The sequence below is a fragment of the Phyllostomus hastatus genome, unplaced genomic scaffold (genome assembly GCF_019186645.2).
Source record: "Phyllostomus hastatus isolate PE091 unplaced genomic scaffold, TTU_PhHast_1.1 phas_contig_495, whole genome shotgun sequence".
Lineage (NCBI taxonomy): Eukaryota > Metazoa > Chordata > Mammalia > Chiroptera > Phyllostomidae > Phyllostomus > Phyllostomus hastatus.
The window spans coordinates 2,194,917-2,219,137 of record NW_025333895.1 but is presented as its reverse complement, the minus strand read 5'-3'; the positions used below and the strand labels follow the sequence as shown (position 1 = coordinate 2,219,137).

General features: G+C 41.0%; 2 protein-coding genes and 1 pseudogene across 6 annotated transcripts in view; 1 reads left to right on the top strand and 2 right to left on the bottom strand.

Annotated features, from left to right (window-relative positions):
* GAPVD1 (GTPase activating protein and VPS9 domains 1) overlaps nucleotides 1–5,333 on the bottom strand; it is a 61,842-nt gene extending 56,509 nt beyond the window's left edge. For all 5 annotated transcript variants that reach the window (XM_045846049.1, XM_045846051.1, XM_045846050.1 and 2 more), the window contains exons 1-2: nucleotides 5,202–5,333; nucleotides 769–878 (exon numbers count right to left, since the gene is read on the bottom strand). The gene's annotated coding sequence lies outside the window, so the exon portion shown is untranslated. The remainder of the gene's footprint in view (nucleotides 1–768; nucleotides 879–5,201) is intronic.
* Nucleotides 5,334–8,433: 3,100 nt separating this feature from the next.
* On the bottom strand, nucleotides 8,434–8,693 carry LOC123823596 (annotated as a pseudogene).
* A 10,564-nt stretch (nucleotides 8,694–19,257) lies between these two features.
* HSPA5 (heat shock protein family A (Hsp70) member 5) lies at nucleotides 19,258–23,574 on the top strand. The gene is made up of 9 exons (XM_045846160.1): nucleotides 19,258–19,371; nucleotides 19,456–19,668; nucleotides 19,760–19,991; nucleotides 20,344–20,481; nucleotides 20,790–20,902; nucleotides 20,996–21,386; nucleotides 21,528–21,765; nucleotides 22,082–22,249; nucleotides 22,696–23,574. The coding sequence occupies exons 2-9, from the start codon at nucleotides 19,547–19,549 to the stop codon at nucleotides 23,256–23,258; spliced, it is 1,965 nt and encodes a 654-aa protein (XP_045702116.1). The 5' UTR covers nucleotides 19,258–19,371; nucleotides 19,456–19,546; the 3' UTR covers nucleotides 23,259–23,574.
* The last annotated feature ends 647 nt before the right edge of the window (nucleotides 23,575–24,221 follow it).

The window sequence follows — 24,221 nt, the reverse complement described above, 5'->3', positions numbered from 1 at the left end:
GGGCACATGCCTGGGTTGTGGACCAAGTCCCCAGTAGGGGGCATGCGAGGGGCAATCATACACTGATGCTTCTCTCTCTCTCTTCCTCCCTCCCTTCCCCTCTCTCTAAAAATAAATAAATCTTTTTTAGAAAATACATGTGGTGAAAAAACAGAAAACTTGAAAGGGAAAAGAATTAATTAACCATTTCAGAAAATTGTTTTCAAGTACCGGTCTTTCCAACTACTGGCTTACCATTAGGATATATCCACTTTCCCTCTTCAATTTCATATAAATACAAGGGGTAATTTTTGCAAATAAAACTAATTTAAACTGAAGCATATCACATTCAAAGAGTGGCAAATGTTGTAATGTGAACTGAACCAAAAAAGAAGTTAATACATACTATTACAATTTCCAGGATGATAACATCAGGCTACATCACCCCGTAAGGCGGTAGGCACTATGCGCCATCACTGGAAAGCGGCTCACAAACTCACTGTGGGGCCAACTGGGTGAGGAGGGAAGTGACGGCATCGTGACAGTGGCCAAGAAGGCACCAGAAGAGTAGGGCTTGTTTTAAGGTCAGGGATGTGGTACCAAGGTGGAAAAGAGAGAAAGCAGTCTGAGAGCTGGAGCACCAAACGGTAACTAGCAATTACTGAGTGAAAGCCACACTGCTGGTGCTTTTCAGACATGATTATTATTAGGTTTAATCCTATGTGATAGGTATTTATCACTTTCATTTCACAGACGAGAAACCAGGTTTAGAAAAGTCACATAACTTACCACCTATTCATTCAGCTATTATGTGGAAGAGAAGGAATTCAAAACCCGATCTGTTTGCTCTCCGGTTCTTCTCCTGTATACTGATTTCCGATTTACCGCGAGCAATTTCCCTGTAGAGGGAGGGAAAGAGAATGAGGGAGAAAGTGAAGGAGAGAGGAAAGACTCAAATGATCTCCAATTTCATTTACAAAACTGTCCTTGTCTTTGTTCAATGGTTCCCTTCACCTGGAGCCCTTCTCCAATATCCCTACAGCCAATTCCATCTGTGATTGAAGGTCCAGTTCAAATCCCATCTCCTATATACATCCATTCCCTGATCTCCCACTCTCCTTATTAGAAGTACCTCCAATCTAAATTTCCTTGACCCTTTAAACTGGCATGTCTATTAACTACTCATGACTTTAACTACTCATGACTTTGAGAAAGTTTTTTAAATTATCACTCCATAACTACTTATTAATTACAAAAGAAAAAGGGGTGCCTTTACTATAACGATCAAATTTTCATCAATAATGAAACTGACATCTCATGCCTCTATGTGATACACAGAAAGAAACCTAAAATCAATCACCTGCACAGCCAAAAATGTTAAACTTGAATTTGATCATCAAGAAACGTTCAGACAAATCCAAATTGAGGGGCATCTTACAAAACCTGGTCTGGATGCTTACTGTCATGAGAGACCAAAACAATAGGTGAAAAATGATTTCAGATACAAGCAAGCAACTAAATACAAAATCCTTAATTGCACCTTGGGTCGAAAATAAAAACTGAAAAACTAAGAGCGATATTGGGACAACTGGAGAAATTTAGATACACACTATATATTAAATAATATTGCATCTATGTTAAATTTCTTGAGGGTGACAGTTGAATTGTAGATATGTAGAAGTCTTTGTTTTTCGAAATACATCCTAAAGCGTTTCCAGGAAAGGTGTGCTGATGGTACCTATACCTAACTGGCAGATGGTCCAGCAAAATATGTCTGTTTGTGAAACCAAACATGGCAAATGTTAACAACTATTGAATCTAGGTGAAGAATGTATGTGTGTTTATTGAGCTACTCTTGTAACTCCTCTACAGGCTTATATTTTCTCAAAGAGTTGGGAAACATTTAAAAGTTATGGATTCCAAAACAAAATCAACAGAAAGATACAAAGAATGATTTACCACTTGGGTTCTGGCTCCCAGAAATGACTGTTAACAAACACTGTCATAGTTGCTTCTGGTCTTTAAATAAAAGCTACAGATATCATCCCCACTGTCATCACCTCCCATTATTCTTACCGCCTTCCAGAAATTGTGAAATTACCGGGTAGGTATGCCCATTTTCAACTTTTCTAAGCACTGCAAATACTGTCTCTCAAGGCAGCTGTACCAATGTAAACTTCAGCAGTTTCTAAATTATCATTTTCAACCACATCTTCACTAATATTTGATGCTATCAGACATTAAAATTTTTATCCATCTGATGTGAAAAATTTGGAGTCACTTATACCAACCTAGGATCACAAAAAGAGCCTCAACAAAATAAGAACTTCACCCACACCCTTCCTTTACATCCTTATAGCAAACTAAGAATAATAAACCTACCTGGCAGCATAACTAAGAATAATTAGTCCTATATGAAACCAAATGCCAACAAAAGCACCAAAAGGTGTTTGGAAAATAATTTCCTGTCTTTTAAAAAATGTAAGACTTAAAAATTAAAAACTAAAAAAAAATATAAAATAAAAAAGTTCCAATTCAATCAGCAAGTATTTACTAATTAAGTGCCAGGCACTATTCCTTTAAAGACAAAGTTCCTATTCTCACAGAGCTAACATTTTAATGGGGAGACAAAAATTAGAGTACTAATTAGAGTACTAGCTCTGGCTGGTATGGCTCAGTGGATTGAGCACCAGCCTGGGAACCAAAGGGTCACTGGTTTGCTTCCCAGTCAGGGCACATGCCTGGGTTGCCAACCAGGTCCCCAGTGGGGGGCGCACAAGAGACAACCACACACTAATGTTTCTCTCCCTTTCTCCCCCTTTCCTCTCTCTCTAAAAATAAATGAAATCTTTAAAATATATATAAAAGAATACTAAATAAATATACAAAGTATATGATAAAAAGATACTATAAATATAGGGACAGGGGACAAAGACTGACAAAGGACACAGCAAAGTACCAGGCAAAACCTCTCCAAGGCAGTGATCTGTGAAATGGTGTGTTCAATACAACATAAACTACAATTTCAGCACCAACACCTGCCTCATAAAATACTCTTCACCCTTCCATATCCCGCCTTTATTTTTTTCCAGAAAAAGTGTGCAGCAGTGGTTTTTCATTATTACTATTATTTTAGAGGTGGAAAAAAAAATCTCATACCAGATGCTGACAGGTACTTTACAAGCAGGTGCAAATTTCAAGTCACACCTACTCAAAAAAAAAATGTTGAGTCATTTGTCAGTGAGAAGTCTGCCGCAAAAATGAAGTTGAACTGCAAACATTTTAAATGGGCACGGATCAGTGTGGCTCAGTTGGCTGGGTGTCGGCTCACAAAGCAAAAGGTTGCCAGTTCGATTCCCAGTCAGAGCACATGACCGTGTTGTGGGTTCAGTGCCCAGTCAGGGTGCATACTAGAAGCAACAGATGGATGTCTCTCTCTCTCACACCTTCGTTTCTCTCCCTCTCTTTCTCACTCCCTTCCCCTCTCTCTAAAAGTAAATAAATAAATCTCTCTTAAAAATTTTAATGGAATCTCAAAAAAAAAAAAAGAAAGAAAACCCTTACCAACTCTCCAACTCTATAATCTGCACATTTACTTTCTATCACATATGAGAAGGTAAGAGCAATAGAAAAATACAGTTGAAGAGAGATCCTGGGGTTTTCACTTAAGGATAGACAATTCTCTAAAAGCCACACTACCCACATGATTGAAAGAAAACCAGCACCCACTGAAACTTCTTATCACAGGCTCACGCAATGGTCTGGAGGGCTTCATCACTCGGAAGTAGGAGGTGCAATAATACTAACATTTTAAAGCCCAAGTATTCTCTGTTCTTTCCTCCTCCGATTATTTTGCTGATTCCCCAGGACCCTGAGTGAAACACCCGCGGTCTATTCTATCTTTCAAAACTCTTACTCTGATTGCAGCCAACACTTTTCTTTTACTCCCCTGATTACAAAATTCCCTCTTTCATCTACACACACTTATCTCATCTGCTTGTCTTCTTTCTCATCCAATGATTCAACTATTCTTCCAGGCAGACTTACAGATCCCAAAACACTTATTTCTACTTCGGGAGTTCTTAAATATTTACCATGAATCTCTTTGGCAGTCTGGTGGAGCCTATAGAACCCTTCTCAGATTGCTTTTAAATGCATAATTAAATACATGAGATTACAAAGGAAAACAATTACACTGAATTGTTAGCAAAACAATTTTAAAAAACCCTGATGTAGTAACATATGTGCTGGTTGACCATTACATTAAACAACAAGGTTTAACCCTGGGTCTAACAATACCATAAATCTGAAGAAATTAAAAGCGTAAATGATATTCTGAGCTATCTGCAATAACTGTAAAGATGATACAATAATATCTGTAATTTTTATCGGTGACAAAGTCACAGGCATTGCTAATTCTACTGTGTTTTGTTGTCTACATTCATAACTAAGGAAAATAATAAATTACAGTTATCCCCTCCCCCCACCCGGTTCTATTCATCAACCCCTGAATCTCGGGTTAAAAACCCTTCCTAACTCAAAGCCTTGCTCAAACTAATTTTTGTCACCAATTTTAAAATAAAAACACTGAAATCTTCTTTGACCTACCTCTTCCCTGAACAAATCACCATGCCTCCCTATTTTTACGCAGATTTATACACAGAGCCCTGTTCATTTCTATGGTTTGCCTAGCCAGCACCCATTTAAATTCTGCCAGTCAACAGAAGGTGAGATTGAAGGAAAGGAGATGGAAGCAACCGACAGTCCCTCACTCCCACTACGTCCAACAGCCAGTGTAGAGACACCAAGTATGGTGTGTGTATATGGCAGGTGGGCTGCCCGCCAGACAGGTGAGTCCCGCTTGTCCAGAGTCCCCGGGGCACTACACCCTCACCGGCCGCACTCAGAAAGCATTCCATTTCATTCTCGCCCCCAATACTCGGTTCCCTACCTGCTTCGCCTCGCATCCCATCCCCCACGCGACCCTCCTTCTCGCCCGCCCCAGGCCGCCTCGCGCCGGCGCTCCGCAACACTTCTCCCTTCGGTCTGGCCGAGTTTCTGCCCACCCCCACTTCCCCAGTCACTGGAGGGAAGGGCCCCGGGGTCAGCTGAACCCCGCGGCCCGGCCGTCAGGCGCAGGCTGCGGCCCAAGGCCGGAGCAGCCCGGTCGCCAGACAGGAAACCGTGCACCCGGCGCGGGTTAACAAGGGACCGACACTCACCTAGGGGATCAAGCAAGGGAAGGAACCTAGGTCTCCACCCGATCGTCACTCGGCCTCGGAGCAGTCGCCCTCGCCGCGAACTGCCACCACCGCCGCCGCCGCCGTCGCAGCCAGTCGCTAGCTGGCTTCTCTGCGTCCTGAGGCGGCGCTGCCGCCAGCCATCGCGCGTGCGCGGCGCCGCGGGGAGCACTGGGATTGGTAGTTCCGGCGGGCGGCCAGCGGGGGCCCTTCCTCTCTAGCGCGCCAAGTGGGCTCCGCGCTGGAGCGGTCTTGAGCGACTGCACTACCGCGAAGCCCTTTCCGGGAAATTGGTCTTCACCAAATACAGACTCTCACTTCTGCTTACGGTACTGCTGGACGTGAAAAATGCACAAGTGTTTGTGTAAAGTGAAACAACTCAGAGCGCTTACGTTTTCGATAACAACTGTCACTTGCCCAGGACACATCATTCCAAACCCAAACCTTTGCCTCTCCTTTCCGGCCCCCCTCTCCTCCTCCACCATCCCCTCTTCCCGGCCCCCTCTCTCCCGCTCTCCTCTGGTGGTAGCTGGAGTTTGAAACCTGATTTTCCACTCCTCATTTTATCAAATTTTACTTATTGTCAATTTGACCATGCAGCTTTTAAGTTGATTGATAATTTAATTTTTTAAAAAACTGTTTACAAAGATAATTCGGATAATCAACTGAGCTGAACAGCCGTAGAAACCTTAGAGTTGGAATACACCTTAAAGGTCATTAGTCCAACTCCCGCCCAGGCAGGAATTCCCTCTTGCACATTCCAGCCAGAGAGTCATCCAACTTCTATTTCAGCAGTTGTTCAAATTTCAGGGAGCTCACTACCTTCAGTAAGGCAGCCGGCTCCATTGTTGGACAGGTCTAAGTGTTAGACCGTTCTGCCACCTGCTGAACTGAAATCTACTTCTCTTTGCTGGGTAGAAAAATACAGAATGTTTACCGCTTGACAGCCTTTCAAAAAAAAAATGAAAACAACGATTATATCTTCCAACACTCAGAGTCTCCTGGCAAAAAAGAAAGTAATATTTACTTTTCTAACTATTTCAAATGTGATCAGCTCCCAGATTACTTTCTATTTAGTCATCCTCCTTGATGTATTACTGTGAAAAACTGTCAAAATTTGCTTCATATTCATTGCTTCATTTTATTACCACAATAGCATTCTATGACAAGCCGGTCAGGTATTATTGCTATCATGTTGTCATTGGGCTGATTCAAAAACTCAATTCATGTCCTGGCCTGGTAGCTCAGTTGGTTACAGCATCACCCTGGCACATCAAAGTTGTGGGTTCCATCCCTGGTTGAGGCACACATGAAAAACAACAATGAATGCATAAATAAATGGAACAGCAAACCAATGTTTGTCTCTCGAATCAATCAACACATTAAAATTTTTTTTAAAGAATTCAATTTGATCGAAGATTATTTACTTACCAATTGTTATAAAGCATTGCAGAAAGCACTAGGGGAATGAAAAAAGCAACAGGACACAGTTCACACTCTAGGGTGAAAGGAAAGCTCACACAGATTAAGGACAGTAATAGTAAACTAAGATTCAAAGTGCTCTGAGACTCCAGAGAAAGTCTCCATCAAGTTGAGGGGCCATGACCTTAGAAAAAAGTGACACTGGATGGCTGGGTTTCAAGAAGGGAAAAGGATTGTGGGGAAAGAACCCAGCCGAAGCAAAATGAATGCACAGCCATGGCCAGGTGGCACAGTTGGTTGCAGTGGCCTCCAGTGCTCCAAAAGGTTGTGAGTTTGACCACCTGGTCAGGGCACATACCTAGGTTGCAGGTTTGATCTGCGTCAAGGTGCATAGAACAGGCAACCAGTCGAAGTTTCTCACATCAATGTTTCTCTGTCTCCCCACTCTCTTTAAAAACAAATCAATAAATATATCCTCAAGTGAGGATTTAAAAAAAATAAATATGCGGATGAACACATTCATAGTTTGTTCTCAACACTGAGTACTTTGCTGAGCTGGAGCACACAGGTCAGAGAGGAGGGGAAAGGAAGGACCCCCAAAGTTACAGAAACTTCCTGAGGGTCCAGAAGAAACTACACTGGGAATGGTAAGTAAAAAGGGCACTGGAATGGTCAATTATAATTATTCCGAGTCCTACTCTGTCATCTACAAATGAAGAACTTGAGCTAGATGAGCAGTTTTCAATCTTTTTTTCTACCCAACACACCCAAGTAATACAACCTGACATCAGAACAATGGATCAGAATACTACAACAATAATTCTTGTGGAGTATGAGTATGTATTCTCAGCACCTTTTACATAGGGGAAAGAGAATTCAAGATGTGAAAAGATGCTCAAAATCAATAAATAGTACTCATTGAAGATAGAGAACTTTATCTTATTCACCACTGTCTCTCTGGAGCCTGACACAATACCTAGGATGTAATGCCCATTTGTTTGATTGGGTTTGAGTTGGTTTTGGGGTTTTTTTTGCCTTTGTAAATCATTACTATTTTATTTTTTCAATTACAATTTACAATCAATATTATTTTGTATTTACTCTTAAGTATACAACATAGTGGTTAGACAATCATACACTTTACAAGATGTTCCCCCTGATAATTCCATATAGTTGTTATAATATTATTGACTATAGTTCCTATGCTGTATATTTGTTTGCTTGTTCAGTGAGTGGGGTGAGTCCTAATTGGTGTGGTTTAGTGGGTTGGTCGTCTTCAGGCAAAATAAGAGGACGCTGGCTCAATTCCCAGTCAGGGCACATGCCAGGGTTGCAGGCTAGGCCTTCTCTCACACATTGATGTTTCTCTCCCTCTCTTTCTTCCTCCTTTCCCCTCTCTCTAAAAATAAATAAAACCTATTCTGGCTAGTGTGGCTCAGTGGATTGAGCGCCAGCCTGCAAACCAAAGGGTTGCTGGTTCAATTCCCAGTAAGGGCACATGCATGGGTTGCAGAGTATATTCGCAGCAGTGGGCACACAAGAGGCAACCACACATTGATGTTTCTTTCCCTCTCTCCCTCCCTGCCCCTCTCTCTAAAAATAAATAAATAAATAAAATCTTTGGAAAATTAAAAAATAAAAATAAATACAATCTTTTTTTTCACTTTTCCAACAAGTATTTATTGTTAGTTAAGCCATGATTCAGTATCCTAGGGTGGGATGTACCCAGGTCCCCCTTCACCTCTCTGGGCGAAGGATAGAAGACAGAGAGGACAGGTTGGGTGCAGCCAGTTCAGATCTTCCCAGGAAACATGCCTCCTGCCTGGTGGTCATCTCAGGCGGACACCCAGGATATGGGCAAAGGGACTTGTGCACGCGCCGGTACTATTTGCACACGGAAACATCACCCCCTTTAATAGCCATTGCCTTCTCACAGTGGTGGAAGTCCAGGTAGTTCTGCCAGCAGTTCCTGGTCTGGTTCTGGTTGGGGAAGCGGCTAGCAAAAGGGGCGGTCTTATAGCTCTTGACTTTGGTCTTCACACCTTCTGCCATGTTGCTGACTCCTAAAAACACCCCTAAAGCCACTCGCAACTCAATGTAAACACAATCGTTTTTTAAAAAATAAATGAATGGGGTGAATAAACAGGGAGCCCTGGCCAAAACCCTTTTCTTTCCACACCACTCAGCTTCTTCTGACAGACATTTATATAGGCACAAAATTCACACTGAATCATGATTAGAGCTCAGCTCTCCAGACTCCCAGCTCCACAGTCCCCATAGACTACTCCACCGCAGAATCGGAGAGCAGTGACAAAGCGTCTTAGAAGTAGCCAAGAAAGCCGGAGCTATACTGAATAATTTTAGGGGCCTTTGACAAGTATTTCTAAACAAAATTATTTTATTCCCATGTCTGTGAAAGGCCTCAAAATGTCGTAATTAGAGATAGATACATGGCAACACAGATGTCTGAGCTGAATCTCAAAAATCATCTAGTCTAAACCCCTCATTTGACTTTGGAGGCTGTTCCTCAAGAGATCCCAATTAAGAAGTATATACCCCTGGGAAAAGTAACATTTTAAGTTATTATGCATCAACACTTAGAAAATAATGACAGTTCCGTTTTGGGGACAGTGAAGATTCCATGCAAAACAGCTCGATTTTGATACAGCAGAGCTGTGAAAACAGCATGGCTATGAGACAGCCCCGGGGCCAGGCCCGTCTCTGACCAGACAGCTCAGCTCCTTGATGGTCTGCTCTGCTCTGCTCTCCTCTCTCTCTGGTGAGACATCTTCTGCGTTTCAGCTCAGCCAGAGCGATGCAGTCTGGTCTCCGATGGAAAGGGCAAGTGTATGCATGAGGAATTAATAATAGTTAAATGAGAGAATACGGTATCAGAAAGAAGAACAGGGCCACATCCAGAAGAAAACAGGAAGACAGAGAGGAAGATGAAAGGCAAGCAACCAGGACTTCACCTATGAAATAGACTTACTTGGCACACAGCTTAGGAAATAGCTTACTTTGAAGTGGTGGTACACACTTGGCTGTGGAAAACCACAGCCTGTGGAAAGTTTAATCTTAGTGTCTCATCTGAAAGAGTCAATTAAATTATAAACTAGGTGTTAAATAAATGCAGCAATAGCATGAGTAGAAACCCATATGGGAGAGAATTCACAATCTTACTATGAATAAATTCTGAGACTGTATTTTCAACTATGAAACAGAGATGTCACCAACCTTTACTATCCCATCTCGTTGTTATAAGGATAAAGCCAAGGGATGCAGGGCAAAGCTTTGTTTACCATAAAGCAACACACAAATGTAAGCTGCTCTATACTATGACATAGTTCAAACTCAAACAGCAGGCAAACATTTGAAACATTCAAAGCTAAGGCTAACTCGGCCATTTTTCATTCACAACATTTCTTTTCTAAAATTTATTTTCAATCCAACAGGTAATACAGGTATTCATTTTTTATCTTAAAAATATGTATACAAATAAGTCTAAAGCTCCTTTAATTCCACCAAGAGGGAGCCACTCTTGTCAATATAATAGGTATCCGTCCAGATTTGAGGGGGTGGAGGGTGTGTTTAACACAAATAGGATCACACTGTACATACTGTACATACTCTTCTGTGTTCTATAACTCAAATTTTTTTTCATTTAATAATAAATCCTGCCCTGGCTGGTGCGGCTCAGTGAACTGAGTGCCAGCCTGAGAACCAAAGGGTTACCATTTTGACCCTCAGTCAGGGCACATGCCTGAGTTATGGGCTGAGTCCCCAGTAGAGGGCGCACAAGAGGCAACAACACATCGATGTTTCTCTCCCTCCTTCTCCCTCCCTTCCCCTTTGCCTATAAATAAAATAAATAAATCTTTAAAAATAATAATAATAAATCTTGGGCATTTTTCCAAATCAATACATAAAAATCTACTTTGTTGTTTTGAGGCTTTGCACGATATTTCCATAGTATAATCTACATTGTTTACTTGGCATCTTTTTAAAATTTATTTTTAGAGAGAGGGAAAGGAAAGAAGAGAGGGAGAGAAACATCAATTGACTGCCTCTTGCATGTGCCCCACCAGGGATCAGGCTCACAACCCAAGCACTGCCCTAACCAGGAATAGAAACAGTGACCTTTCACTTTGCAGGACAAAAATCAACCAACCGAGCCACAATGATCAGGGCACTTGACATCCTTTCTCAATGAACATTAAGTTTGATGCATTACATTTTGAATAACAAAAAATACATGTGAATTAACTATATGTTATTTTTTAAAGATTTATTTATTTTTAGAGAGGGGAAGGGAGGGAGAGAGAGAAACATCATTGCGTGGTTTCCTCTCACGTGGCCCCCACTGGGGACCTTGCCTGCAACCCAGGCATGTGCCCTGACTGGGAATTGAACTTGCAATGCTTTCGTTCACAGCCCGCACTCAATCCACTGAGCTATGCCAGCCAGGGCTATATGTTATTTTTTAATGGGAAAATTTTTCTAAAGCTTTGAGAATCTGTAAACAAAAAAATTCAGAAAGACACACACTGAAGCTGTCTTATACACAGGCAGCAAAAATTAGTATTCCCTAATAAAATCCTTTTTATAACTTGGAATAATCCAATTGCAAAGTGAAGGACAAAACTCCAGCTGTAGTCTTCTGAGCCCTTGGTCGTCCTGCCCTGGCCCCAGCTGGCAGGCTCGAAACTAGCAGTTAGTACTCAGGGGTCAATTTACTCTAAAGCTGATGGAGCTTATGATTCAGGGCCCCTCACTTGCTTGGGGACACTTCCAAGGCCAGAGCAATGTATTCCCATAGTCATTCAGTTTTGTAACATTTGCCAATGAATTTTAACTTATTGGCTAAGTTGAAAACGACAGATACAAGCCTAAAGCCTGAGAATACTAAAAATGAGGAAAGTGATTCCTGTAGAACAAGGTCATAAATCGTGAACTCACACTTCAGCCCGACGATATCTACTACAAACCTTATTCTTCTGCCAGTACCAGGACGTCCGGACCGAGAGTAGCTGTCACCGTAAGACTCTGGTGCATTACTTGTATTTGTATTTAACCCACAGCTAATTATAAGGTATGAAGTATCTTTAACAAAATTGTATATTTTTTTAACATTTTAATTATTTATTTTTATAGAGAGGGGAAGGAAGAGAGAAAGGGAGAGAAACATCAATATGTAGTTGCTTCTCATGCACCCCCTGCTGGGCACCAGGCCTGCAACCCAGGCATGTGCCCTGGCTGGGAATGGAACCAGCGACCCTTTGATTCACAGGCCGGCACTCAATCCACTGAGCTATACCAGCCAGAGCTACAAAATCATATCTTACATATTTTTTGCTGACAACTTTTTTGTTGTCTTGTATTAATTTTAGTTTGCACTTCTGAAAGTTTTTCAAACTTGGTAATTTTCTGATAAAGAGATTTTTTAAAATAACAAAATGTAAACCAAAAAGTAACATACAATTCACTCTTTGAATAACACAGATATCAACCATTTTAATGGCTATATATTTCATAATACCAATGTATCATAATTTGTCATTTCAAAATGGAAATTGTTTATTTCTGATAGCAAATTTTTAAGTGCTAAATTCATGCAAAGTTTTAAAAATCCCAGACTACATAAATAGAAACTTAAGACTTTTTAAAGCCTATTTAAAAATATATGGTATAGTACTATCATACTGTTGAGTAACCTGCTTTTTTACTTACTATACAACAGGTTGATTTGCTAACTTGACAAGCTAATTCTAAAATTTATAATTAAATACAAACACACCACTGAAGAAGTAATGTGGTATGACTTGTTCTACTGGGTATTGACATTGTATAACTATAGTAATTAAGAGAGATGCTGACAAATATACTAACATGAAAAATGGTGTTGGGACAATTGGGTATCCATTTGGAAAAAATTGACTCACACTGTATACAATTCACATATACACAAAACCAATTCCAAGTGAAATATAGAGATCTAAAAGAGACAAGTAAAACTTGTCTACTGAGTTTTTAGAAGATAGTTAAGAATATCTTCCTTAAAAGAAAAGATTTTATTTACTTATTTTTAGAGAGAGGGGGAGAGAGGAAGAAAGAGAAGAGAAACATTGATAGGTTGCCGCTCGCACACCCCCAACTGGGGACCTAGCCCGCAACCCAGGCACGTGCCCTACACTGGGAATCAATCCGGCAACCTTTCCATTTGCGGGATAATGCCCAACCCACTGAGACACACTGGTCAGGGCAGAAGAGTAATCTCCATGTTCTCAGGATAAGGAAATATTTTTTTCTTTTTTTCTTTATTTTTTAAGATTTTATTTATTTATTTTTAGAGAGGGAAGGGAGGGAGATAGAGAGAGAGAGAAAAAAACATCAATGTGCGGTTGTTGGGGGTTATGGCCTGCAACCCAGGCATGTACCCTGGCTGGGAATCGAACCTGCGACACTTTGGTTCGCAGCCCACGCTCAATCCACTGAGCTATGCCAGCCAGGCTTATTTTTTTCTTTTTTTAATTGAATTTATTGGGGTGACATTGGTTAATAAATTTATATAGGTTTCAGGTGTACAATTCTGTAATATTGTATTGTCGGTTCACCATCCCAAGTCAAGTCTCCTACCATCACCATTTATCCCCTTGGAAAGATTTCTTAAACAAGATATAAAAAGCACAACCATAAAGGAAAAAACTGACAAATTTTCTGTTTGTCAAAATATCTATTCATCAAAAAATGGTACTAATTCTATAAATTGATTTTGGTGATGGTTACATAATTTATACATGACATAAAAGTGTAGAGAACTATACACAAACACATACACACAAATGCAGGCAAAACATAGTGAAACTGAATAACATGTGTAGTCTAGTTAAAAGTAATGTACCGATATCAACTTCCTAGTTTTTCCAGTCATTTAAGATATCACCATTGGAGGAGGATAAATGAAGGGTACATAGGATTCTACTACTTTTGCAACTTTCCGCAAGTCTGTACTGCTTTCAAAATTAAAAGCTTTGAAAAAAAAACAACAGTAAGGAAATAAAAACACAAGCCACAGAGTGGCAAGATACTTGCAATACATATAATGATGGAAGAAAGCACTAGTATCTAGACTATAAATGATTAATTACAAAATAAATAACTCAACAGTGAATGGGCACTTTCAGAAAAGGAGAAATTGAAATGATCAGTAAAAATATGAACTTGGTACACACCAAGTTCATCTGTGATCAGGGAAATTAAAATAAAAAACACAATGAGATGCCATACACATACCCTAGACTGTCAAGTAAAAAGCTTATATCAAGTGTTGACAATGATGTGAACACTTGAAATTCTCAGACTTCTGGTGACAACCATGATGGAAAGCAATTTACCATGATCTATTAAAAGTTGACACTTTTGATCCATAGTTTATAGTCCTGGCCATATACCCTAGGGAAATTCATAAATGTGTGCACCAAGAGTAATGTGGAAGCATGTTCACAGCAGCATGGTTCTTCTCTTTTTTAATCCTCACCCAAGGATATGCCTAGTGATTTTAGAGAAGAGGAAAGAAGAAGAAGAAGGAGAAGGAGAAGGAGAAGAAGAAGAAGAAGAAGAAGAAGAGGAAGAGAGACCTGAGTGAGAAACATCCGTTGCCTCCCATAAATACCCTGACTGGGAATGGAACCCGCAACCTTTGGTGTCCAACTAACTGAGCCACTTGGCCAAGGTTAGCAGCATGGTTCTTAAAAGCCTAAGTCAAAGTACAACATGAAATGTGATATACTGTAATACCATACAGAAGTGAAAGTGAGTGAATTAGAGATACACAGAAGAGAAAGGGTAAAACTTTAAAACAGTATTGACTGAAAGAAGCCAGACGCAGAAGAATATGAAATCTCTGATTCTATTTACATCAAGTAAAAAACCAGACACTAAACCAGGATGTTTGAGGAAATATAACTAGGTGGTAAAACTCTAAAGACTGTTACAATATAATGGGAGGGAAGAGGGGAGGGTTGGGTGGGTGGGCTGGATTGGGAGTAAAAGGGAGAAAGCTGTATTTGAACAATGATTAAAATAAAAAATATGCAAAAAAGACTGTTAGAATAAAGAAAAACAACTTTTTTTACGAGAAAGGGGATTATGATCAGCTGAGGGGGAAATTAGGACTTCTGGATTTTGACTATTCTACTTCTTGACCTGGATAGTCATTTTATGATTATTCATTAACCTGGGGGTTTATATTTTATGTATGTTTCTGTATTCATATTGTAATTAAAAGTAAAAGGGTTTAAAATATGCCAAATGTTGAGCACCTAGTAGATACACAAGGGTAGCTACTACTGACATAAAAAAGCCAGATGGTTTGTGATGATCCCTAAGAAACACAGCTACCTGGTTAAGGAGCAGAACCACGTGTGCCGTATGCCCTCCCCGTCACTGGTTTTGAAACAGGGGTGTACACACACACACTCACATGGCGTATGAACAAAACAAGTCCAGAAGGCTGCACGGGAAAGTGGTGACAGTGGTTATGTTTACCAGTGTAGAGGAGCAGGGCTAGGAAGGGGGTGGTGGGCAGGCTTATTTTCACTGTATACTGTAGCCTTTGAATTTCATACCATGTACATACACTTCCTATTTTAGAGATTTAAGGTATATAGTATCAAATATTACCACTCAAATTCTATAGAGTTCTTTATACTTAGATTATTTTACTTCCAAGGAAAATTTAAGACAGAGAAAAATTAAAACTAATATTTTATGTGTAAAAATGCTTTACAATTAATCAACTATGTGAAACATAACAACAGCCTTATGAGGAGGCAGAATTGTATCCATTTTACAGACTTGTAAACAGGGCATAAGAGACATTAAGTGACTCGCTCTTAATCACAGCTAAGTAACAGAACTGGAGCTCAAGTTTTATGCTTCCAAACCCCATGGTTTTCCCTGTCTATCATACTATCTGATACAGCATATCCTCTTAATGCCTCCCACCAAAAAATATATATATATACATGGAGAACGAAAAATACTTGCTACTTTTCATTTACGTGAAGGAAAGAGAGGTGAAAGTTCTCTATTAATTATAAAATTATTGCCCTGGCTGGTGTGCCTCAGTGGATCAAGCACCGGCCTGGAAAACAAAGGGTTGCCAGTTCAATTCCCAGTCAGGGTACATGCCTGGGTTGTGGGCCAGGTCCTCAGTTTGGGGTGTGTAAGAGGCAACTGATGCTGTATCTCTCCCACATCGATGTTTCTCTCCCTCTTTCTCCCTCCCTTCCCTTCTCTCTAAAAGTAAATTAAAAAAATAAATATAAATAAATAAAATTATCTTTTAAAAAGTGAAGACAAAGAGAACTTACTGCATACCACATTACACTTCCAGGAGTACCAAAAATAAAATAAATAAATAAAAAAGAAGAACCTTCAGGTGTCAGGGAGACACTTTTGTTTTACTCCAGTGCTGTTTAATGAAGGTTAAAAATTATTCCCAGCCCTTCAATAAAAAAAGCATCTATGTGGCCAATTTAAGGGAGTAATTAGATGCAGCACTTTTTAAAGCGTTTCCAAAAGTCTTTGTCAAATTCAACTTGTCATCAATTACTACTCATTGAAAGAAATCTTGAAAATTGGTTCTTAAGGGGTTTTTAAATTTTTTTTTTCTTTTTCAATCACAGCTTTCTTTCAGTATTATTTTGTATTGGTTTCAGGTATGCATCACAGTAGTTAGACGATCATATACTTTACAAAATGTTCCCCTCCCCAATATTTCCAATAAGGAAGCAGTTTTCTTGAAGATATTTCTTCTCATTGTACTAATACAATGACATGATTAATAATATTACCACTCTTCCACAATTTTCCAGGTATTTTCAAATACAGCATCTCATGTGATCCTTGCAACAGGCCACTAAGACATGTAGGACAGAAATCCCTGACATTCAATTGATGATGAAACTGAAGCTCTGGAAGGTTGTTTTTTTCCAAGGTCATGTGCCTCATCTCTTAGTTGAATATTCTCTCCAACAAAGTATATGGAAAATTCCCAAGTATCAGGGTCTAAACATTCAACTTATCATGTACATAGGCCTTTTCCTTTACCTCTCTGCCTTTCAATCCCTTTCATACAGGAAGATTTAGCAGCTAAATGACATCCTATCCTAATCAGCCCTAACTCTGCTTACCTTTGTGAGATTAGATGGGAAATAGAAATCTATTGTCATGCTTACGAGAGCACTGGATAAAATCTACACTACTCTACAATCCATTCTCTAAATATTTGCAAACTATGTAACTATTCTTTATCCTAAAACAAAAATCTTATAAACCTGAAGCTCAGGATGACAATCTAGAGTACAGAAATTAAAAATCAAACTGCCAAGGCTCAAACTTGGCTTCATATCTTCTCAGCTGGGTGATCTTCTTGGCAATTTTCTTTACCTCTTGGGGCTTCAGACTGCTTAGCTCTAAAATAGGCATTAAAAAAATGCTTTCACAAGGATTAAAAGATATAATGCACATAAAGCATTTAGCTTAGTGTCTAGTACTTATTTAAATATTGATAACTTGGCATTGATACTTCAGTAAACTAGACTTACACATTTTCCTATTCAAGCCATAAATGAAAATACTATAGAAACTTTAGAAAATACTATAATATATAATATACCTACTATATTACAACCACCAATATACTCAACTCCCTTCAGAAGTTAGCCAGATGTCACTTTTCTAAATCTTAGGAAAAGGAGAGGTGCAAAAGGTTACTCCATCATTAATCAAGGAGAGGCTGAAATTTAAAGCTTTGATTTTAATGGAAGTGGACTGTGACATCTACAGAGGAAATTTGCTTGAGTTGATATGAAGCTGTAATGTGGCTGAATGGGAATTTCTGTCTTGATAATAGACTGATGCAACCTAAAGAAGGGTCAATGTTACTGCAGTATTACAAGCCCTGTTGAAAGAGATGGATGATGCAACTTCAGTAGTAAGAATGGAATGAACTGAGTCACCAGTAAAACCTTGGAAGAGCACTAAAGGAGAGAGAGAATTCTAGAGTATGACTCCTATGCTCAGCATCTTAGTGAACTGTAAGATGTTTCAATGCTATGTGGACACAGTACTGCCTATACCCACGAATCTCAAAAACACATTTAGTGGGAAAATACTGGAGTCATCAGTTTATGACTACGATAATGTCCCACGTATTTTCTCAAAATGTTTTGTATCAGGCATTTGGATTGTCCCTAGTAGGTCCTCCAGGATTATCTGGTGAATTTATTTTTAAAAATTAAGAGCATGGGCTAGGGAGTCATGCTGACTTGGCTATCGATCCTAACTCCACCTCCTCATAGACACAGACACAGCGTGGTGATTACCAGAGGGAAAGGGGAGTGGGAAGAGGTAGAAGAGGGTATGGGGTAATAAATGGTGATGGAAGACTTGACTTGGGGTGGTGAACACACAGTGCAACATACAGATGATGTGTTATAGAATTGTACAAATCTGTGTTTGGAAAAATGGAAATGCCGAATACTGAACTGTAAGGACTGAATGACACAGGAAACATAGAACTAAACTTGGCACACAGTAAACCTGAAGTATACAGCAACCTGTATTCTTTTTTTGCTACAGGTTGTTACACAAGACGAAGGCATTATCTAGTCTTAGTGTACCAGAAGCGGTTAAGCACTATCAGACAGAGTGAGGGCAGAAAGGTATCAAGAATAAAGAATGGGGAAGGTCTTGTAAATGATGACCTGAGACACAAAGGGAAAGGATGGACAGGGCAGAGGAAGACAAGGGGTAGTACACTAGAAAAATGACACACCCCAGGAAGGGAGCGAAGGCATGAGGAAGCTCTTCAAGGCGCCAGTTGCCACAATGGGGAGGGGATTCAAGGATAGGAGACAATTACTTTGGCCAGGCCTGTCCTGTGACTTACCACGGGGTATGGCAATGTGGAGAGACTTGGTATAGACAAAGACAGCTGGGCAGAGGATACAGGGGTGACACACTGGCTAAGAGGAGCGGCCGGGCGGTGCCCAGACCAAGGTCCCGACTTGAGCACTGCGGGCTAGTGAACAAGAGGCTTTGAGGCTCGAACATCTAGTGGCTACGAAGGACAGATAAATTCTTTTGAGGCGATTACAGCACCTAGGCGGAGACCTGCTCCATGAGACGGGATGGAGGCCAGGAGAAGGAAGAACCGCTTCCCGGTTCGGGATGAGGGGCTGAGGAGGGGCAGGTGGGAAGTGGACAAGCAAAAAAACTCAAATCCCACCGCCCAAGGGGGAAAGCAGGCACCCGACTCCTGCCCCAAAGGGCACAGCGTGGAGGCGGGACCTCAGCGGTTATCGGCAGAAACAGCCTCCGGGTGAGAGTTCGTAAGAGAGACGGACACCGGCTGAACCACTGAACCCATCTTACGGGGGCGGATGTTGCCTCCCATTGGTGGTTGTTGGGCGCGACCAGCAACCAATGAGTCAGCCCGGGAGGGGAAACGGTGACGTTAGTTGCGGAGGATGCTGCTTCGAATCGGCAGCGGCCAGCTTGGTGGTCTGGCCCAATCAGAGGCCTCCAACTAGCAGAGACTTGGCCAATCGACGGCCTCCACGACTGGGCTGGGGGGAGGGTATATAAACGGAGTCAGGGGACCGCGCGGTAGACGCTGCTCAGACTTCACAGACAAATTGAGTTGAGGGTTTCGTGAGCGTGAGAGGTAAGCGCCGCGGCCTGCCTTTTCGGACCTTCCGTCGCTTTGTCCGCTGATCTTCTTGACCCCCAGTCCCTGTGTCGCTCTCAGGTTGGTCACCTCCGTGCGTTCCCGTGTTTCGGGCCTGTGGTTGGATTGCTTGCGACGCCTTGCCTGCCTGTTGACCGACAGCGACGTCAAGATGAAGCTCTCCCTGGTGGCTGCGGTGCTGCTGCTGCTCGGCGCGGCGCGGGCCGAGGAGGAGGATAAGAAAGAGGACGTGGGCACGGTGGTCGGCATCGACCTAGGGACCACCTACTCCTGGTAAGTGGGGTTTGTGGAAAGGGGAGAATGGGGCGTGGCTGGGCCGCGAGAGAATGGCTGTGCTGATTCTTCCATTCGGTTTTTCCGACAGCGTCGGGGTGTTTAAGAACGGCCGCGTGGAGATCATCGCCAACGATCAGGGCAACCGTATCACGCCGTCTTATGTGGCCTTCACTCCCGAAGGGGAGCGTCTGATCGGCGATGCAGCCAAGAACCAGCTCACCTCCAACCCCGAGAACACGGTCTTCGACGCCAAGCGGCTCATCGGCCGCACATGGAATGACCCGTCTGTGCAGCAGGACATCAAGTTTCTGCCTTTCAAGGTTAGGCTGGGGTTTTTTACCAGATAGGAAGTGGGTGGGTGGGGGTGGTGGTAGTAGTTAAGATTGAGAAGTTACAGGAAAACAGTGTTGACTGCAAAAAAGGGTAGAGACAGGGAATATGTAATAATTTTTCGTCATTCTGATGTGTCATAAAACTAAAGTTGTCACAAACTTCACACATAACTACTCCGTCCAATAGTTTAGGATTGAGGGAAGTATTTCTGATCAACATTCAGGTCCAGGGGATCAAAGTAAACCAAACTGTGGGGGAAGAAGCTCTCATACGGTCCACTTTTGTTAAAGCTTGAAGTGTCCTTCCGTGTCTGCAAATAATAAAAATTCTTTAAAATAGGTGGTTGAAAAGAAGACTAAACCGTACATTCAAGTCGATATTGGAGGTGGCCAAACCAAGACATTTGCTCCTGAAGAAATATCTGCTATGGTTCTCACTAAAATGAAGGAAACAGCTGAGGCTTATTTGGGAAAGAAGGTAAGTGTCTCGAGAATAGTGTTAAGTAATTTTATTATTACTATGATTTGATTGTGTTGTATAAATGCCTTCATTGTTTTAATAATTTGAATCTGAATGACATCCATGTCTTCTGTCAGTTTTAATTAATTGTATGATTTCCTGTAGGCCGAACAAAATGCTAGGGACTTTTTCCCAGTGTAAAACTATATATATTACGCTAGACTTACAAATAAGCGGGCTTAGAAGCTAAAGTAATGGTTTGACTATAACTTCTGAGTAAAGCCATGTAATAAAATACACTTAATTACCTTTTGTTATCCATTTAGGTTACCCATGCAGTTGTTACTGTACCAGCCTATTTTAATGATGCCCAACGCCAGGCAACCAAAGATGCTGGAACTATTGCTGGATTGAATGTCATGAGGATCATCAATGAGCCGTAAGTGTTACATTCAAAGGTGTGGCATATTTGCTAAGTAAGGAGAAAATGTAAACTTAATGGAACTTTTTTTTCTTCTTACTCTCCTAACAGTACAGCAGCTGCTATTGCTTATGGCCTGGATAAAAGGGAAGGGGAGAAGAACATCCTGGTGTTTGATCTGGGTGGTGGAACCTTTGATGTGTCTCTTCTCACCATTGACAATGGTGTCTTTGAAGTTGTGGCCACTAATGGCGATACTCATCTGGGTGGAGAAGACTTTGACCAGCGTGTCATGGAACATTTCATTAAGCTCTACAAGAAGAAGACTGGCAAAGACGTTAGGAAGGACAACAGAGCTGTGCAGAAACTCCGACGAGAGGTAGAAAAGGCCAAACGGGCCCTGTCTTCTCAACATCAAGCAAGAATTGAAATTGAGTCCTTCTATGAAGGAGAAGACTTCTCTGAGACCCTGACTCGGGCCAAATTTGAAGAGCTAAACATGGTATGTTCCTTGTTTGCTTGTTTTGCTAATGAGATCTAATTAGATTCTCTCGCGTTTGGGGCATTGCATTTAGAAATCTAGACAATATCTCAGTATAACAGGTATCATCATCATCACAGTAATTAATGTCTCTTTTTCTAGGACCTGTTCCGTTCTACCATGAAGCCTGTCCAGAAAGTGCTGGAAGATTCTGATTTGAAGAAATCTGATATTGATGAAATTGTTCTTGTTGGTGGCTCTACTCGAATCCCAAAGATTCAACAACTGGTTAAAGAGTTCTTCAATGGCAAGGAGCCATCCCGTGGCATAAACCCAGATGAAGCTGTAGCGTATGGTGCTGCTGTCCAGGCCGGTGTGCTCTCTGGTGATCAAGATACAGGTAGGTCACTGTCACAAGCATCTTCCGCATTGCTTCAGCAGCTTGATGGGAAGAGTATAATTAGCTATTGCTTTAGAAAGCAATAAAACATGAGCAGCAAGGTCACACAGGTAGTAAAGGGTACAGGGAGGAGGGCAAGACATGGTAGTTTCAAGATCCCTTGTAATGTCTAATTCATTGTTTCTAAACTGGTTTTGCTAGAACCTAACTAGATAGCAAGGTGAAGAAGGTAAAGTTGCATTGTTCATGGGGAGATTGCTTGCTAGTGCTCTTATGACTCGTAAATTAGAACTTACTTCTTATGTTCCTTTTGCAGGTGATCTGGTATTGCTTGACGTATGTCCCCTTACACTTGGTATTGAAACTGTGGGAGGTGTCATGACCAAACTGATTCCTAGGAACACTGTGGTGCCCACCAAGAAGTCACAGATCTTCTCTACAGCCTCTGATAATCAGCCAACTGTTACAATCAAGGTTTATGAAGGTAATTGCTTCCATTTGTTAGTGCCATGGTGTGTGTGTTAACAACATGACTTCTTGCTTAATACACTCTGTTGAAAAGACTAGGGAAAGAAATAGCTGCTTTTTTCAGTAGTGGGTCTCTATTTTGACTAGAGTTGAGTTTGGTATAGTCAGCATTAAAATCCAGATCTTATCCAGGTATCTTAGCACTCCTTCCTACTAAAAATAATTTTTGAGCTAGCTCTAAAAGACAAGAACAAAAAGGTGCATGTAAAGTAGGTGAAATTCAGTTGAGTTCTAGTAACTTAACTCACTGTTAAATCTCATTTATTGCTCTTTACACATTAGTAACCCACTTCCAGCTTGAAGAGAGTGCCCTTGCCACTGTGGGCTCTAACAGTCTGAGATGGAGGGATCCGGGTGCACTCTTTTTCAGCAACTAACAAGGTTTTTGTATACAACTTCTAGGTGAACGGCCCCTGACGAAAGACAATCACCTTCTGGGAACTTTTGATCTGACTGGAATTCCTCCTGCTCCCCGTGGGGTCCCGCAGATTGAAGTCACCTTTGAGATAGATGTGAATGGTATTCTCCGAGTGACAGCGGAAGACAAAGGTACGGGCAACAAAAATAAGATCACAATTACCAATGACCAGAATCGCCTGACACCTGAAGAAATTGAAAGGATGGTTAATGATGCAGAGAAGTTTGCTGAAGAAGACAAAAAGCTCAAGGAGCGCATTGATACTAGAAATGAGTTGGAAAGTTATGCCTATTCTCTAAAGAATCAGATTGGAGATAAAGAAAAGCTGGGAGGTAAACTTTCCTCTGAAGATAAGGAGACCATGGAAAAAGCTGTAGAGGAAAAGATTGAATGGCTGGAAAGTCACCAAGATGCTGACATTGAAGACTTCAAAGCTAAAAAGAAGGAACTAGAAGAAATCGTGCAGCCAATTATCAGCAAACTCTATGGAAGTGCAGGCCCTCCCCCCACTGGCGAAGAGGAATCGGCAGACAAAGATGAGTTGTAGACACTGGTCTCCTAGTGCTGTAATATTGTAAATACTGGACTCAGGAACTTTCGTTAGGAGAAAATTGAGAGAACTTAAGTCTCGAATGTAATTGGAATCTTCACCTCGGAGTGGAGTTGAAAATGCTATAGCCCAAGTGGCTGTTTACTGCTTTTCATTAGCAGTTGCTCAAAAGTCTTGGGGTGGGGGGAGGAGAAATTGGCTATCTCATGCGCGTTCACCATGGAAATGTTCTATTTAACAATTGGGTCATGTGCATCCAGTGTAGGAACTTTATTTTCTACCATAAGTGACACCAATAAATGTTTGTTATTTACACTGGTCTAACTTTTGTGATAAGCTTTCTAATTAGGTCATTTATTTTAAGATTAAATTCTTACGGGGGTGGGGTTTTGAGGTAAGGAAACATTTTTATTCAATGCTCTTGAGAACTTGCCTAACTTGAAGAAAAAGGGGTAGAAATTTAATCCATAACCTCACTTATGCAAGGGCCACTTCACAGTGCCCTAGAGTGGAGTTTTCTTAAACATAATTGAAATTCCCTATTTCTCTTTACCTTTCTAAAGCTGTCTTTCTGGTGGCTTTTTATTTTTTTAAGTTTTTTTAAAAAATTGCTCAATTACAATTGTCCCCATTTTGCCCCCTTACTCTCCCCTGCTCTACCCACCCCCACCTCCCATTTCAACCCTCCCCCTGGTGGCTCTTTACTAATGATGCTTTACAGCTGTTTGAGTTCTCAAGACAGAGGTGGGTCATATGTTTACACCCTTCAATTTATTATTTTAGAGTGTAAAGGTTTATTTTGAACCTCACTATGTTAAAATATCCATCTCTGAAATTTCTTAATACCAAGTGGCACTACAGTGGGATCTAAGATGGTGACCTTCAGCTTACATTAAGCCCCACCACAATTGTGGATCAAACGCAGCCATTTGTGTTGAGACAAGTTCAAGGCCACTTGAA

Bases quoted from the DNA above. Each gene is read 5' to 3' on its own strand.
- HSPA5 (XM_045846160.1), top strand. From the start codon at position 19,547: ATGAAGCTCTCCCTGGTGGCTGCGGTGCTGCTGCTGCTCGGCGCGGCG. The intron at 20,903-20,995 runs GTAAGTGTTACA...CTCTCCTAACAG, and splicing joins ATGAGGATCATCAATGAGCC to TACAGCAGCTGCTATTGCTT. The intron at 21,766-22,081 runs GTAGGTCACTGT...TTCCTTTTGCAG, and splicing joins CTCTGGTGATCAAGATACAG to GTGATCTGGTATTGCTTGAC.